General features: G+C 39.8%; 1 protein-coding gene across 1 annotated transcript in view; it reads right to left on the bottom strand.

The window, feature by feature from the left end:
• LOC119727898 (protocadherin Fat 4-like) overlaps window positions 1-14,163 on the bottom strand; it is a 46,164-nt gene extending 32,001 nt beyond the window's left edge. The window contains exons 1-3 of the mRNA XM_038199976.1: window positions 14,158-14,163; window positions 814-1,371; window positions 182-383 (exon numbers count right to left, since the gene is read on the bottom strand). Coding sequence (XP_038055904.1) covers window positions 182-383; window positions 814-1,371; window positions 14,158-14,163 — 766 coding nt within the window. The remainder of the gene's footprint in view (window positions 1-181; window positions 384-813; window positions 1,372-14,157) is intronic.
• Between the last annotated feature and the right edge of the window lie 3,987 nt (window positions 14,164-18,150).

Below are 18,150 nucleotides of genomic sequence, written 5' to 3'. Positions count from 1 at the left end.
TCATTCAGTATTGTTATTGGATACAGGGAACATGACTGCAATGGTGGCAGTATGATAAAGGTCTATTGTAAGAGCATGCCTCAGTGCTCCGGAGGTAACAGTTTCACATCCTGGTCCAGGAAATATCTCTTACACACTCAGAGATTGATTGAAAATAAGTTTTAGTCAAGAATAACTATACCTGAGTCGGCATCAGTTGCTGTTACCATGACGATACCCGTCCCCACGGCGACATCTTCAGCCACTTCAACCCAGTAGCTTGTGCGATCAAAGACCGGCGCATTGTCATTGACGTCCAGAATGTTGAAGTAGACAGAGGCTGTGGTGGACCGTGGGGTGGTACCTCGATCATTGGCACGCACAGTCAGGAAGTACACTTGTTTCTGTAACAACGAACAAAATAGGTACCGTGTTTCTGTTTTAATAGCCCCATGTTTTCAGTTACTTACATGTACATGTGTACACTCTGATGAAAATTAGGAGCATCTTTCATCGAATTCAACACATTGTAACTTTCATTTAGAATAGTTTCTAACAAATTAGATTTTTGTATGAACATTGTTTTGACAGCCACTTTTATTTTTACATGAATTGCTCTTTACCAGTGGTAAATCTGCAATATCTGTCCTCAGACTAATATGAAATAATTAACTTTGAGAAATGGTTTTGTGAGGATCTGAGATTTTCAAGTTAAAGATAACTTAGCAACTTTTTAAATACAAAGTCAACAAGGAAATGTTTGTTCAATTGAAGGCATAATACTAGTCAACTTTTGTAAATTAAATAAATTACAGAGTTTTATCAAAGTTTTACCTGCTCATAATCCAGTTCTGTCAAGAGAGTAAACTCTCCAGTCAGTGAGTCCAGACTAAAGATATCTTCTCCTGGTGCTCCTTCGGCGACGATAGAGTACACCACGTCACCGTTGGTGCCTGCGTCAGGGTCCGTGGCCGAGACCGCGTCAACGACAGTGCCGACTGGGTGATTCTCGGGCACGCTGAAGGAATACATGGACTCGGTGAAGACTGGATCGTTGTCGTTGGTGTCCTGGATGTTGACTTCCAGCGAGGTGACGGTGTCTTGCCGGCCGTCGCTGGCGCGGATCTCAAGTGTGTACATGGCCGTAGTCTCGCGGTCCAGCCTCCCGCTGGTCTGGATCTGGCCGGTGTTGGAGTCGATGGTGAAGTGACCGTCCTCGTTACCCCTGGTGATGCTGTAGGAGATCTCGGCGTTGGAGCCGATGTCGGCGTCATGGGCGGTGAGTCGGGTGACCGGGGAGCTGCTGCGGGCTTCTTCTGAGATGTTGGCCGTGTAGACTGGGTGGTCAAAGGTCGGCGGGCTGTCATTCTCATCCAAGACTGTTATCTCAACCTGTATCAAAGACAACAATGAACAAGATTGGTCATTTGAATAATCAGATCAGCCAAAAACAAAAATGCTACAAACCTACGGTACAAAACAAATTTGGACAAAATGTAAACACATGTTTCCATGCACATGAAGACTAAATATCTGAATTATCAGATCAGTTTTTAAAAAGCCAGAAAATTTACCTGTACAGTACTGTTTCTATTAAATGTAAAAACACAATTGAGATAATTCCAAATCTATAATTGGCTCCTCCAATTTTTCAAAAAAAAACACCTGGAAATCTGCAAAAGGAAAATCAAAATATGTTCAAAACCTGCCAGTAAGATTCATGAAAGGTACCTTGTCAGCGAACCAATCTAGAAAATAGTTTTCACTTGTTCACCCATCACTCAAACAACGCTCAAATTAAAATGCTGTATGTTTTGGTCATGATTTACGGCATATATGAATCCCTACTGAATTCCCTTTGAGACCCTTCTAACCAATTCAGGAAGTAATGTACTGTCGTTCCAATGATACTGATGGATAGTTTAGGCCCTTTCTATCCATTAGGCACCCACTGTTTTTCCCTGAGTTGAAATGATTACCTATGTGAAAAGTTGCACCTGGAGGAAATCCTGTAATTGTTTGGTTTGCTGTTTCATTTGAACCACTGGGCACTTGAACAAGCTGTGAGGTCCATTCAAGTGTAATGATGTAGGCAGATTCATGAACTCAAAGTACATTTGTATGTGCATAGGGAAACCAAACAAGAAATAACAAGGCGCCCATAGTGCATGCACCTGTATGTATCATTAACATGGGGTAACAAATTAACGTGGCGAAAGATAATTCGTACTTCCTTGGCAGGAACCTAGAAGAATAAACCATCAGAAGTTTGTCAAAGCTTAGGCCATTCCTTTTCAGGGAGTTAGTAGCATCAAAAGTATGTTTTTAAATTGTAATTCTTATGACACTAATGCTGAACCCCCCTCCCCCCCCCCCAAAAAAAGTACGAAATGTATGTATACATGTACCAGCAGATTTGCAATAATGAAACATTTAGTTCATCCAAATGTTTACAATGAAAGTGAATGTTTTTAGAATGAAAACACAGAAAACTCAAGAATAGCTATACATCTGGAAGGAATGTATAGGTTCTTAGGCCAAGAGTGTATTTTATTGTGGGTTGTCTTTTTTTTTTTCTTTGAGGGGGGAAGGGTTCAAGGCTTGTTGTTTGTTTTCTGCATTTGGGTTTCTCAAGAGGTGATATATACATGTATGCTGGCCTGGGCGCCCAGGCTATGATTGAAATACCAACCAAATTAAATAGCCATTTAAAACAGGTGTTTCATAAAAGAAAGTTTGAAGTATGATGCAAATGGGTGCTACTGTGAGCTAGGCTTGTTATGATAGCTTGATGGATTACAGGTCTATTTACCAAGAACCAGATCTGAGGTACCCTGGAGCAAAAGACACTGGAGACCAAATGTATCATGCGAGGAATGCTCCGGGAGGAATTTTGATGGTGGGTGTGGGTGTGGGTTTAGTCGCCTAGTCCCTATGCTGGTTATCTGGGCTCAAATATCGCCAAAGCACATCAGATTCTAGCACACATGCACGTGCTGTACTTTTCTTGATTCTTGAACACATGAAGAGGGGGGGGGGGGATTTTTACACAGCTGCTAAAAACAGATCTTTTCTAAGCATAGAAAATACTTGCTGAGCAGAAACAGGTTACCAGCCAAAATGTCATGCAAGTCTATACCACCGGGTACCTATGACTGGTTCTGGGCTCATTTTTGCTGAATACAAACAATTTCTAAACCATGTTTCCTGCTCCATGAAATTGGTGCCTGAAAAAGCACTAGAACTGCATAGCCGTGTCCGAAATACTTGGCTACGGCTTGAGATTACACACAGGTCTATGGGAAGCGGCTGCCGCTACTGCCATAGGGGCATGTGTAAGTCAAGCCGTAGCCAAAGCCGTTTACATGTATGTACAGTGTACATGTATGTTATAAAAATGATTACGATAATTTGTCAAAAAATGACTTGCAAGAAATTTGCAGATAAGTGACTTTCTCAACGTGAATGAAATAGTTTTGAGAGGGACCTAACATGTTTAATTCAAGGTTTCGGTCAGAATGCTTTAGATACTATCATCAAATCAAATTTTCATTACAAAGGTTACTTAAATCATGAACACAATTATATTAAGGAATCCAGTGCCACCCATGGACAGGCACCAGACATTTACACTTTCAACTTCAATTCAAATATTTTAGTCTTCTGGAGTATTTTTGAATTCCTCTGGTTACTACCGGTACGTGTACCCCCGGTATATGTGCTGGCCTTTCCCTGCTCTATTATCTAGCGAGGATGACACCGGCAATTAGCCAGCGTCCCTTGAAAGAATCGCTGACACCACAAGGTAAAACCGCTCATCAGTCGTCCAGTGCCTTTGTTACAATGTACAATGTACGTTTGAAAGGCCTTTGGTCATCCAAAACCAACTCTACTTTCATTTGATTGGTGGGGCAGAGCAGACAAGGTGAGGTTGTCTGTTAACTGGCCCGGTGATGAATGAAACCATCCCAGTGTGGCAAAAATTGTCACCATCTCTGAAATATACATTAGTTTTTGTAGATGTACAATGTATTTACATGAAGACAGCAAACTCGTTGACCCCATTCTACCCAATTTAAGCAATTTAAGCGTTCAGCATTCACGAATGCTGTATTGTACCAACCATCCTTTTGAAGTGCACAAAAAGTGAAACAAAAGCCCTTTTCACACTAGACAAATCTCGGGGTTGACGCAGGGTTGAAAACATGCATCGTTTCACACTTGAAGAATTTCAACCCTGCGTCAACCCTGCGTCAACCCCGAGATTGATTTCAACCCGGGCTGAACTCAACCCTGCTCCAGACCAGGGTTGAGATTTTCAACCCGGGTTGAAATTCTTGCCAGGGTTCAAAACAGTAGTAACTGAGCATGATAAGCTTGATTTGCATGAAACAAGTGTGAAACGATGCAGGGTTGAAAAATCAAAAACTCAACCCGGGACGGCACTGTGTTCGCCCAGGGTTGAGTTCAACCCGGGTTGAGAGGCTCTAGTGTGAAAAGGGCTAAGTGAATGTTGGTTCTCAGCTTGCCGAACAACTTATTTCAATTACTCCAAAAGTTTAATACAAAGCACTGCTCAGTGTTTATACCGGTACTTATGCAAAGAAAGATTTTTTTTAAAATTCAGAAAAGTTCCAAGCAAGTTTGCGGCATGTACCGGTAAATCAACTCTGTGATTACAAGTATGTCATTTGCTCTCAAAAATCAGTTAAACGTGGAATGAATGTTTAACAAATGAAAAAAATATTAATTAATTGCCTCATTTGATGGAACTATATATGAAAAAAAAATGCACAATGATGTTGAACCAGGCACGCAATTGGGAATTTAGAAATAACGAGAAAATTCCAAACCACACAAGACTTTGTACAGTGTTTTTTTTCAATTTGAAATGGCATTCATGAGAAGTAACAAACGAGGAAATCAGCGGATACGAGGAGAAGTTGCATGCCTGTTGAACTGATGGTGGCTTATTGTACCAGTACCGGTAGATGTCGTTTTGAGCCAATAAATGTATATTGACCAGCTGTGCGCACAGAATTTATAAGGCCTAAAAGTCAAACGGGTAAAAAAGTCCGTGCATGCATCAATACAAGCCTTGTCACATCGACTACGCGATTATCCGCCATTGTGGAGCTGGTCACAAGGTCTATTCACGTAAATGTAATGACAAAGTGGGGCCAATTTTAGACTTGACATATCTGTGATTGCATTTCTTTGACTAAACTTTAGAAGCAATTGTTGCACAATAAGAACAATACATTTTCGTTTTTGTCTCTGTCTTTTTTTTTTAATATCACGCTCTGTTGGACAAGGAAGTCCGGGATTGCTTACAAAATGCAAACCTCCACATCCATTATGGCCCCCCCCCAAAAAAAATCATTTGTGAATTATATTTAGAAGACTTTTCCGAAAGTTTGAGATCCAGAAGGCAATTTAAAACGTCATTGTTCCCAACAGGATGAATAAATGACTGAACCGAGTGCAAAAAGTGCATGAATGCATATACGGTGACTGCCCGGATTTAACCTGAACTCAAACTCCACCTTTTGAAACACCGCAAATAGACATGGGTTGTTTTTTTTCTGTGGATGATGGAGTGATGTCGCACGAACCTATTTTTGAAATCAAATACTTCTCGCCATTATACTATTTCATGAATGCTTTACACATGAGCTAATGTGAAGGACTCCGACCAAAAATAGCCATATTGTGCATCTTGTCACAAACATGAAAAACACGGCATATCTACTACTACTAGTAGATATTATCTACAGAATACATTGTTGCTTTACTGATAACAAGTGTTAGAATATAAACCAGGCATGCAACTGGGAAGTCACAAAAAAAGAGGAAATTCAAATCTTTCCAAGACTTTGTAAAGTGTTTTTCTATTTTCAATGGCACACATGGGAAGTAAAAAAAAAAGAGGAAATCAGCTGATCCGAGGAAAAGTTGCAAGCCTGATAAACATGTAAATGAAGGCTTACATATTTGAGAGACGAAGACTGAAATTAAATTTTCCAGTAATGGAAAAACGGCAAAAATCTTGTTGGCTTTGAGTCACGACAGAAATATTCCAAAAATGTCAAAATGCTTGCGGTGGTTTTGTTTTTTAAGCATCTTAAGCGATCATCTCCAGGCTTGGGTTATTTCTTACTCCTTCAAATTCAATGCATCACTGACACAGTAAAAAAAAAAAGACACATTGCTTAATTCCCACCATACTTATTCCCGATGACACAAATCTCCTTCACAAGCTGGGAATTAGGACTTTGTACCACAAAGGAGCACAGGAGGATTACACAGGGGATTATGACAAAAAGAACAAAAGCTTCAGCTTCTGTGGCATGCAACAGGTTGTGCAGTTATTTGCTAATCAGGAACAGGAGATTGAAACTCAACCACAGAGTAATGCCAATCTTTAAGTATCGCTGCTGGTAAGATTTCTCACACACGTAAGAGGATGCGTCATAAGAGGATGCATGTAAGAGGATGCACTTAAGAAGATGTCTAAAACTTTGAAATACCGGTAAGTGGATTTGTTTTTTTCTTTTGTTGTCGAATGATTACCTAGCTTTGTATTTAAGTAAAAATGACAAAAAGGAAAGTTTGAAGCTGTGCAAGCTTACAAGATTATCTTCAAAGGATCACAGATTATCTGTATTAAACTAAGACTCGAAATTTCCCTTCAAGAGGAATATGAAAGAATGCTATGCAAGAATTAAACCATTTAGTTGACGTACAAGAAGTTAAAACTTTCAGACGACCAGCCAGTTACCCCCGTTACAAAGAACATACCGATACATAATTTGACTAATGTCCAAAGATTTGGTGAGGAGATTTCAAAAGGGGATTGGGCAGTATTCAAATTGATGTAATGACGACGGCTTCCTGGTTTGTATTAGAAGCAACCACTGCATTCTTCATACATCAAAAAAATGTACCCTTACAAAAAAGTACACTTCAAAATAAACTGCGGTAGGTTCTATCATCCATTAATCCCTGTACAAACTACAACCCCCAACCACCCTGCCTTTACTGCCCAGTTTCTGAGCATGCTGTGGTTTTCAGGATTCATTACTTGGGGAATATAAAAGTTTCAAAACAATGTGATGTGTAATACTGGTACTTCATTTGTAATGGTTGGGAGGTGGGGAATGATGTTCAGAACAAATTTATACATACATGTACATTTTTCATTCGAAAAAATCTCTACAGGAAATCGAGAGACAAACGATGCCCTACGTGCAGTGTCTACAGCCAACCATGGTCCTTGCTCTATGAGTATGAGCCAACATAACATGATCATACATCAAAAGCCACAGCAGGAAAGCCTCACACTACAAGGAACAGTGCAATTTGTCAGTCCCGACTGCAAACATTTGCTTGCCTGAAGTAGGCAGTGATTTACATCCTCTACTAAAGGAGACAGATTGGTCAACAGGGAGGGTTCTGGGTCCAAGTTAAGAGCTCAGTAATGCATCATTCTCTCCTGTCCTGGTCAGGACAGACACTGAGTCTGGCGGGTGCTGACCTTACCCTGACCTGATGGGAGCCGCTATTTTGCCCAAGAATAAGGAATCATGAATCAAGCAGATCCAAATTATAATTTGAACAATGCTCCCAATGTATCAAGTTTCACAAATTTAAACCATTAGCACTCCGTGTTACTTTGTACTGGACTGTTTTTACTCCTCGGTGAATTTATGAAACCTAGGGTGGTAGGGAGGTTTGGAGAAGTATAAACTTCTCCAAACCTCCCTAGCACCCTAGGTTTCATTAATTCACCAAGGAGTAAAAACAGTCTGGTACCGGTATTCCTTAAAAGGAGTAACAGGCAGGGACATACAATGGGGAGGTACATGTACATGGATTAACAGGCTGAGAGCTGGCCTACATGTATGAAAATCGCAGCATCGGCTGTGTTCAGTAACACTACATTGAACTGTACAAGCTGGATGCATTGTACTTCACAAAAAACATGTTCGTGGCTTATGAAATAAACAAGTTTTCTGGATCGACGCTTTTGCATGTAAAGGTCTACCAAATGTCAACTGGGCTAATGAAAGTTCGTGGACTGGGGAAAAAAAAGTACAATTGGTTTGTCCCACTTCCCCAGATATGAACTTCAGCCTCAGGCATAAAATGGTAGTACATATAAAAAAAAATAAACCCCAAAGTTTAGTTCAGGGTTGGCAAGGACTCTTTGCTTGTCAGTTTAGGTTATTATACAACAAGACGAGACCAGACTTTCATTATCGAGCTGAATCCAAATTCTCAGTTAAGGACACACTTTAGACTCAGTGACTCGGGGAGTCAGTCAGTTAGTGAGTCGGTGACTAAAGCTGCCCTCAGGTCGACTTCTGATGAAACAGAACAGTCAGCGACGATTTTTCAGGAACAAGCTGTGCCTGAGCTACGACCTGTCAGGAACATTTCCATCGCCGAGTTTTGTGCAACCTGAGTGGAACTGCGATGATGTTAAGATGATCAGCATCAGTTAGCACTACACAGAATTAATGGTCGCAAGAGTATAACAATTTCAACTTCTGCGACGTGTTCCCGACAGGCGGGAATCAAACGCAGTTGTGTAGCCAATCAGCGTGCGGCAAAAATGGAAGAATAAATGGGTGTGGCTGTTGAATGTTGTTGATTATCAACATGCTTTTACCGCTCTTGTTAAAGAAGTCATACATGTATTACTGTCTGTGCCGTGGAATCGTCATCGCGTTGTCGTGGGTGACATGAGCGTGGTTGCGATTTTTTTGTGTCGAGATGCCGCCTGTTCCACGAGAATCACACGATTTCTCAGTTTTGTGACCTGAGCATTACTTTTCTGCTTGATGCAGACGGTTCCGCCTTGGCGCAAGCATGGAGGAATAAGAACATTCCTCCATGGCGCAAGCAAATCGCAGGTCAACATGAGGGCGGCTGAAGTCTGACAGAGGAAAAAAAGGCTGTCCTTTGAAATCCAGCAAAAATACAAGTGGTTGCACCTTGGAGATACAAATTTCTCCTGTCAGCCAAGTCAATGTGTGGTCCAGCTGGCTTTTCAGTCAGCAACAGATATCTATTATAAGACTAATCAGCTGGGGAACAGCTTGTCGGCTGTTGGACAGTACAGTTGCCACCCCCTGCTTGCAGCAGACGTGCTGGTGGAGCCGCTGCTTTCATTATGCACCCTATTCTTACCACAGGATGCCCATTTGGTTTTTCCATTTTTCGCACAATAGATTCTGGCCTGCAAGGACGTTGACTTATTGTCCTTTTTGTTTGGTGTTTACAGATAGGTCAAGGCAGTGAAGATTTCGCCTGCAGTCCCAAATGAAATCTTCAAGCCACTGTGACATGTTTGTCCAATATGATGGACGAGAGCAACAGGCGATTCAGAAACTCAAACACGTTTGAGAATTGTCCTCGATGCTTTTCGAGCCAGTACACCAAATGGGTGCCCATTGTGTTCTGAACAGCCACCTCCTTTTCAAAATATAGGCCAACGTGAAGGTTCAGCATGAATGGCCTTAAGATATTGTGAATATTTAGGGGTCACGTTTTGCTTTAATACCCCCTTTCAACCCAGATACTATTACAATTTCAAATCTAATCCACGTAAAGCTTACAACAAGCAAGACCGCAGGCCAGCGGAAACGTCAGAGTATTTAGTCACAACCTAATAAAGGACATTTGCAGAAAGTTAGCACAAAATTTCATTTCTAAGTCTGTAGATTCATTTGTGAATTTCATTCCATTTCTACGTCTGTAGATTCATTTGTGAATTTATCATCTTAAACTTGCAGTATGCAAGATGGGTTCTAGTGTACATTCTTTTCTTGTCCAAACCCTGTTCAACTTTGGGTGACAGCATGTCTACAGGCACTGAAATATGTATGTTTACACATTTTGTTCACTGTAGTTTTTGTAGGAATTTCCTGAAATATGACTATGATATCAAGTTATGAAAACAGTTGAACTTAATCATCCACCCCTGAGGGGGCTCCCTTATAAAAAAAAAATAACACGGATTGTTGTGGTTTATAAGGTGTGAAGGCCCCATTGCAGTGTTTCCTCTAAGGATATTATTGCATAGCGTGACCTCATCTCCCTATGCGGATCGTTACAGCCACTACGTTTGTCAGCTGTCAGTCAATTCAGTCTCACTATTTTGATCGAGTTTTAGGAGGGAAAAAAAACTTGTTTATTTTCATATTTTGCTAATGACCTTTAGCACATTAGAATAGAAGAAACTCGAGAGGTGTTAGGAGTTGGTGAGTGATGCATTACTCAAAGTAGGTCATGGATCTCTGTCTGGGTGGTTTGTGAAAATTGTCGGCAGTGAAAGATGTTTGGAAATATGAGTATATATCCAAACTGAGTGAAGTCCTACCACATGTGGGAGGCAAAAAGGCCTCTCCCACTTTATCTGTAGGGACTAGTTCTCCACTGCATACTTCTTTTTTTTAAGAACTGACTACAAAAGAGGAAGGGGCATTACCCTCCTGAGAACCAAAGTAAAATAACATTTCCTCGAAGTCAGACGACCTGTTTTCATTTTTGTAACTAGGTGTAGGCCTAGTTCATGTACACCTGCGGATATAGAAATTTTCCAACTTGGGGCAGTCCTCCTTTCGGGGCGTCAGACCCGAGAGCATGTTGACAGGATTTTTTTCCCCAGACACCCGCCCTCCGCAAAATTGAAAAGCAGGGAGGGGGGGGGGTGCTAGGCTGGACACCATCTTCCTGTAGGGGGTGCTGTTCAAAGCGGACTAGACAGTATTGGAGAATAGTCGGTACTCATTAGCCCTACGACGCCTGTGTATGTTGAGCGTATTATAGTACTAAAGTCAGTAGAAATAACTATGGGTAAAAGGTTCGGGGGGGGGGGGGGAATTTCAGCAGCCAAAGGGGGGGGGGGGGGCTTGCAATCCCTCCCCCATTGTGAGTGCCTGCATGCATTTTTATTCATTTACAACTGAAAGATGTACATGACAAGCAACACAATCCAGTTAACCTTACAAACACTCAGCTAAAATAAAATCCTTTTGAATGAACATGACTTTCTTACAAAACCCTTACAAAAACATGCGCACAGCAGCACCGTAGAAGTGAACAAAATAAAGCACACAGCTTTACTAACAAAGTAAAAATCAACAGCAAGTACATGTAGTTCATTTCAATCTGAAGCAATGATTATGCTTTTCCCGAGTTCCCTGATCTTTGCCAACAGAAAGGCAGAAGAAAGCAAACCATTCTTCCCCAATCCTTGACTCGAGGCCGAAAAAAAAAATATCCAAACACCAATGACTATACTCTAACATAAGTAAACCACACAGATTATTTGAAGAGAGAGGTTTGAACTTGACGATTGGAGTTCATGTGACCGGTAGAAACAGCCAGGGGTCTCCACTCCGACCGGTCACATATCCTACGGGAATTTTTTTTTTTCCAGTAATGGTGCATTAAACTTTCAATGCGAATACCAAATGTTTCTATTTTAAAGGCAGGAAGTTCACAAACAGGTGAGCAGGCTTCAAAAGGATATGGAGTTCTTTTGACATAATGTAGCTTCTGTTTAGACAATTGTACGCTACATATCAGGGTTAGGATTTGGCTAGCTGCATTATAAACAGTAAAGCAATACTCCATTCATGACATGTATAACTTGACCTGTGTTTGGGTCATCCCATAAATTTGGGGTTCATTTTTCCCCGTGTCCCTGTTACATCTGACATAAGATTTGTGAATTCAGGACACATTCTCTTATGCCTTCTTCTATCTCCAAAAGTGATTATGTAAAGTTGTACCGTACATGTATAAACAAAATAGTCATTTTTTAATGACACTTGCATGGTAAATTACTCAAGTCAGGTGTACACATGGTCACAAAAGAAGTCACACTTTTGGACCACAACTTTATGGATTGACCATTTGACTGCTTTGGGAGAAATCTGTCAGGAAAAAGGTCACATTATTTTAGTCAATCTATAGTGTAATATTTTTTTAGTAAAAAAAACTCTAGTTGAGCGTGGAAATAACAGCATACACTACCAGAAGGCCTGTCATTTAAATCCTATCCAAATCTGTTTGTGTATAAAGCGCACTCTGCCTCATTTACAGAATAAGCAAGCTTTTGCAGAAGCCGATACGCCCGCTGCTATCCAATAACAGGAACCCAACACCAGAAACCTGTGCTAAGGTATTCCAGCAACTGGTGCCCAGAATGCGGGGAACCAGCGTTGGAAAACAACAATGCCAAAGTCCTTGCAGGGAACTTGTTAGTGCGTAGCCTGTGGGCTGGTAACTCAATCGCCGCCAGGGAAAATAAAAACCAAACAAATCCTGTATTCTGTTTAATTACCTTTTCAAAGTTTACTGAGACTTGTGCAGGTACAGAAGTAAGTTTGCATTATTAATGCTCTTTGTTAAAAATTTATACTGTGATCAAGGATAGGCTTTTTGACAATTTGAGAAAAGTGTGAGAAAGATTTTGCTATGACAGATACCTCATGACCTCCTGACTTTGGATAAAGAGCAGTCAGCTTTTCTTCTTTATATAAAATTTCTTAGTTATTTTGAGATGTATTTTACATTGTAGTATCACTATCCATGTGTTTTGTTTGATATGGAGTTCATTATTTGTTGGGTTTTTTTGAAAATTTTGTTTGAGAATTTGTTGTTTTTTTCCTACTAATAAATACAGAAAATGCAGCCTTCTTTTGTCAAGATGATACATTTATCTCCACTCTAGATAGCATAAATCAAATTAGGTTTTGCCCATCGACTTTTAAACACTGTATACTCAGTGTGTTACCTGCCTTGCCCTTTCATCCTGTAAACATTTTACAAACAAAAGAGCAAGAAAAAATAAATTGCTACGTCAGATTCCAACAAGCAAACCGACCCCGTTAGCTCGGTGGTCGAGTGGTAAGACATTTGCACTAGAAAGCAGGAGGTCGTGGGTTCGAGTCCCACCCGAGTGATTTTTTCCAACTTTCACTCGGGAGGTAACACACTGAGTATACAGTGTTTAAACGTCGGTGAAGGGCAAAACCTCATTTGATTTATATCACCCCGACGCAAAATTCCATCTTAAAACTAGATAGTATAAAGAATTGAAAGTTGTGACTGACCAAATGTTCAGATGGTTTGAGCCAATCAAAATTCTTCTCCTATGCATCAACAAATTTACTTTCTCCAGTTACATAAGGAAAGAGCAGACAGACTCAATACTACAAAAGACAGATAATCTTTGCCAGGGGGCAAGGCGAGATCGATCCTAACGGCTTGCCGCCAATGCAGCTCAACCCCTTACACAGCCCAATGTATGATTTGCAACACTTCTAATCCCCAAATTATTTGCCAGGGACATAGGAAACTTTCTCATGAATTCTTCCCCGGCACTGGCAATGTCTCCAATTCTACATGGTAACAAGGATAGTTTACAAGTTCCCTGAATGTTAAAAGGGAGGTAGTTATGAAGAAAATATTCAACTTTCATTTTCAATTGGGATGGAATGCAACAGTCTTCTGCAAACTTGAAACACACCGGATATAAATCTAAGGAATTTAATGGAGCATCTATCATTGGATTAGAGCCCAACATTTTCAAATCACCCGATCACCTCTGGAATGCAGAGGAGAGATCACCAACCAAAGTTTGATGGGAACAGAAAAAAAAACACAGCAGGCTCATAGTTGGTACAAGGTACAAGACTGGTTCATTACACCAGCACAATAGCAGAACAAGCTGGCGACATGGATATCTTGAATAGACGCTAAGCCCTGCTCTAATGAAAGTGTGTGTGTGATGGTCCATAAGGAGTCAATTCTGGGTCCCTGTGTTCAAGCTCCACAGGTGCGTAATCCAGGATGAATGTTCGTTACCCTGCTTTATTTTTGTCTCAGTTCTTGAAGAGGGCTTTAGATGAGAGCCTGTGAATGGCAGATGGTATATAATCTGACATGCCAAGAGAGAATGCTGGACAATGAGAGGCTTATCTAGCGTCACAATGGACGATCAATAAACATCCAATGGGGAGCTTGGATACCAATCAATAAACAAACTAACTGTGGTAGCACTTGTTGAAATATGTGTGTGTATTCATTAACAAGCGGCTATGACCCTTGACCCAAGTGTCAGTTATGCAAAATGTGAGGCGTCAGATTGATGTCTCCTACCTTCATGCTGAATGAAGTTACACATTTTTTTTTTACACTATCAGACAATACGCATTGTGCCCATTGTGGACCAAAAATAATACATGTAAATGTAATAAAAACCACTTCAAATTTACCTGCATAATGAGCACAGACTTACACATAAGGAATCCAACTATAGATCTACGTACCTACCGTACATGTACATGTACACGTTATGTACAAAAGCATGTGTACACAGCATTAATTTTTAATGTACACATGTACGGGGGTACATGTTCATATACATGTACTTCATACATGTATGGTCATATAAACAAACAGGATGGTAGATATGTGAATGATAAATTTATGTACATGTGCTTCAAAGTTCAATGTTTAATAAATACATGTACACCATTTACAATTTAGTCAAATCGGGGCTGTGAAGTGCATCATTCAAAGTTTCTCTCGCCAAAAAGAAAAGGTTTAGAGAACTAAGTTACACCTATTACAGCTATACATCATGTGTGACTCCTCTCCGACAGGAAATCTCTTGATCAAAAACATAATGTCTCAAATAAAAGATTACAGTTTGAACCTCTTATTAAGTTAAAGTGCACAAGTGTGCCACATTTACTCCAGGAAACGTGGCAATGACAACATGGCGCCATGTCATTTTGCCAAAGAATCATGACTATGAAGGCGTAAGTGATAGACAATGACTGCACACACCCAATGACTGGTTTTCATCAAAACCTGTATGAATTGTTGGGGATGACACACAAAGCTGTGATAAGCCTAAATTATAAACACATGGATTGGGAGGTGATTTCATAGCATCCAACACCGGCTCTGGATTAGTTTTTTGAAATATGGTGGACACAATACCGGTACATGAATGAGGGCGCTACATGGCTTGGGCCAAAAAAAAGTCTCTGGTTTCTGGTATGCGCACGCGTCGCCGTAGCCATGGCGTCGGCAAAATGAACAAGTTTTTTTTTCAATGAAAGATGATGTCTCAAAACCGCCAAACTCACTGGTTTGACTGGAATCCTGCTGCTGCACAATTTTAACGTGTTTTTAGATGGGGTTATGATCGAGAATAAGCTTTATGTGGCCTCTCTGGTCCCCCATAATATTGCACTAAGTTTAGTCGGGCACCATTTGCAGTCATCAGCCGACATTTGAAGCAAAAAAAAAAGGTAAAAAAAAAAAAAAAAAGCCGCATCGCCACACCACTTTTTGGGCAAGCTCCATACCAGAAACCGGGGACTTTTTTTTTTGGCCTTGGGTAAAACTTTTTACATTTTCCCCAAAATAGTGACCTCTTATTGTGGCAGCCATGAAAAGCTTACGAACTTGGCAGCCAAAGTCAAGATTATTGCTCAATTACGTATGCACGAAACACCATATTAAATAACAGGCTTTTGTACCATACAAAATGAAATTGAATTGAACAATGACAAGGATTTTTTTTCATAATAAAATAAATTGAATCTGTTTTAAGGGGGCAGTTGAATAGCAAATATCTGCAGCATTTTCAAATTGTGTAAATATTACACACACAAAAAAGAATACTGACTTTTGTTGGCATTTTTGAGTCCGGGGGATTCGTGTGTCAGAAAGGGGAGAAAAAAAAAACACCGCAGGCAACTTTTTTGAGTTTATGAATAACCCTGAAGCTCTTTTGTCCAAGGTCGTTTACCCAAGTTTGCACTTACAACTGTATTTATAAAATTTTGATACATGCAAAGTAACAAAAGCAAACATTTCTAAAGGAACGACAATGCGGGTAGGCGGGAAATCTATCGAGTTTATGAACCATGTCGCAAACTTTTGTTGCGCATTTTTTTTGGGGAGTTCAATTTCAGAATTCAAAATTGATTTTTTTGTTTTCCCCCCACAAACAACCATGTCCACGGCGATGCCAATATTGGTTGTATATTGATATTTTTTTTCCTTTGGGGGAAAAAAATCTCAATATGAAATGATGATAAATGCCGACCTTGCAAAAACTGACAATAAACCACCAAATTTGACAGTAAAATCAAGGTACAAAAGAAAAATACAGCAAAAAGCAGTGTCAATGACTTCCACAAACTCCACACTCGACGTCATAGTGCAAACAGCGACCGCTGTTAAATTAAAGGATGAGTCTGAAATTAATCTTACCGAAAGATTGCGAGACATGTGTAGAGCAAATAAGGGTAGGCTTACAACTGCTAAATCAACACGCAAATCAGTATCATATCAATTGCAAGTGTGAAGTTAATGATTAATGTCATAAAGCGATTATATTATTAACAGGACTGTACATGGATAAGTCTGGTCAACAATTTATTGGTTGGCAGTGGAATGTCTGGGAATGAATGACCTGTATCCCAATTCAATGATAACTCAGCTTAAATGAATCAAATCCTGTTTAATCCATGTACAACAGGATTAGTTTCTATGTACATTTTTATTTTTCAAATCTGACCACATCTAACAACTTTAGATAAAATTTTAAAGTGTGGTTTAGTTGAAAACTTAAGATAAAACTAAGTTCTCAGAACTACAGAGTCAGAATCTTATTAGTCAAATGACCGATAGCCTCATGCTTGAAAACAACTGATAAAAATTCTGTCTTTGATTTAAAGGGAATATACATCATTTGCTTTTGCTGTAATTTTCAGAAATGGATGGAATTGGGGGGTTGGAAATATAAAGCAAATATAGTTACACTGACTTTTTGGAGCTTTTGGGTTCGAAAATGCTATAAAAACCAAGAAAAACGATCATTTTCCTATAGTCTGGTTCCCTGACTCCATATAAGAAGAAACAGAGCAGTTTACATACATTGGGGAATTGTAAGGTCAGGGAACCAGTCTAGCTGGCTCGTACCCGTTCATAGGTTTGTAATCGATTGCAAACAAGTGCAATGGTCAATTGGGGCCAGTATTTGAAAAAAAGCCAGTTGTTTCCAACGCTGATCGGCCGATCAGCGTTGGAAATTGATACAAAAATACCACTTTTCTTGAAAATGACAGTATACCAGGTGCCATAATTTTACAGGATGCTTTAGACTGTCATTTACCAACATCCTATTAAGGTATTTCGCAAAAACTTGGTAGTTTTATTTTTCGATATTTGCAAATGTTGTATATTCCCTTTAAGTTTGAATGCCATGCACTTAATTCCACATATGTCCATGAAATGTGAATTCAAATTTTCATGCACAAAATTAACATTAAAATTTAATGTGTGTGTTAACGAGAAACAATGGTGAAGGTCCCCTATAATGACAACAAGATGTGGGTGATTGCACTTTTGAATGCTAATTTAGATACCGGTAAATAATACATACATGTACATGTACATATGTACATCAAAGCTGCCTACATTTAAGCATTCTGCACATTATGTTAATTTAATCATAAATTTTGCCAAATGACATAAAGGCCCAGCCATGAACAAAATTAAGTCACGGTTGAAAATACAAAGTGCAGGTAAAGAGCCAAGGTTATAAAAGCCATTAGAATTTAAGTCTAAACAAACATCAAAATAAATAAACAGTAACTAATCGGGAAAAAAGGTATCAATCTTTTCCCTCCACGGAAGGCCCTTTTTAAGAAAGAAGGGCATCTTCAAGATCAGATGTACAAATGATGTCAGTGCTCAATGAAAAGAAACCACAGTGCTGTGTAAGGTTTCTTTTGAAATGCTGCCCTCAAGTGAAGGACCCCACTTGAAATAAGCTTAGCCGGGAATAAACACATTTGTTGGTAGTCACAAGCACCAATAACATTCCACACAACGTCTCAGTTAATTGTTCTCAGCTGAATTGTTTACCTAGGTCAGCAACTAAAAAAGTCGCCAGAGAACTGAATCTGCCTTCTTCAGGAGTACGCACAGGGGGAAAAAAGCTGCATCAGCTCTGCAGCAAACTTTGTCTACATTTTTTTGTCAAATTTGTGAACTCGTACCAGGTATTTTCGGAATTTAAACCGGGGCAAATGTTGTTTTCGGTTTTCCAGTTGAAAGTGGACACAA

The sequence above is a fragment of the Patiria miniata genome, unplaced genomic scaffold (assembly GCF_015706575.1).
Source record: "Patiria miniata isolate m_02_andy unplaced genomic scaffold, ASM1570657v1 HiC_scaffold_20, whole genome shotgun sequence".
Taxonomy (NCBI): Eukaryota; Metazoa; Echinodermata; class Asteroidea; order Valvatida; family Asterinidae; genus Patiria; species Patiria miniata.
Note: the sequence above shows the minus strand (reverse complement) of the source record. Positions and strands in the feature narration are given on the sequence as shown.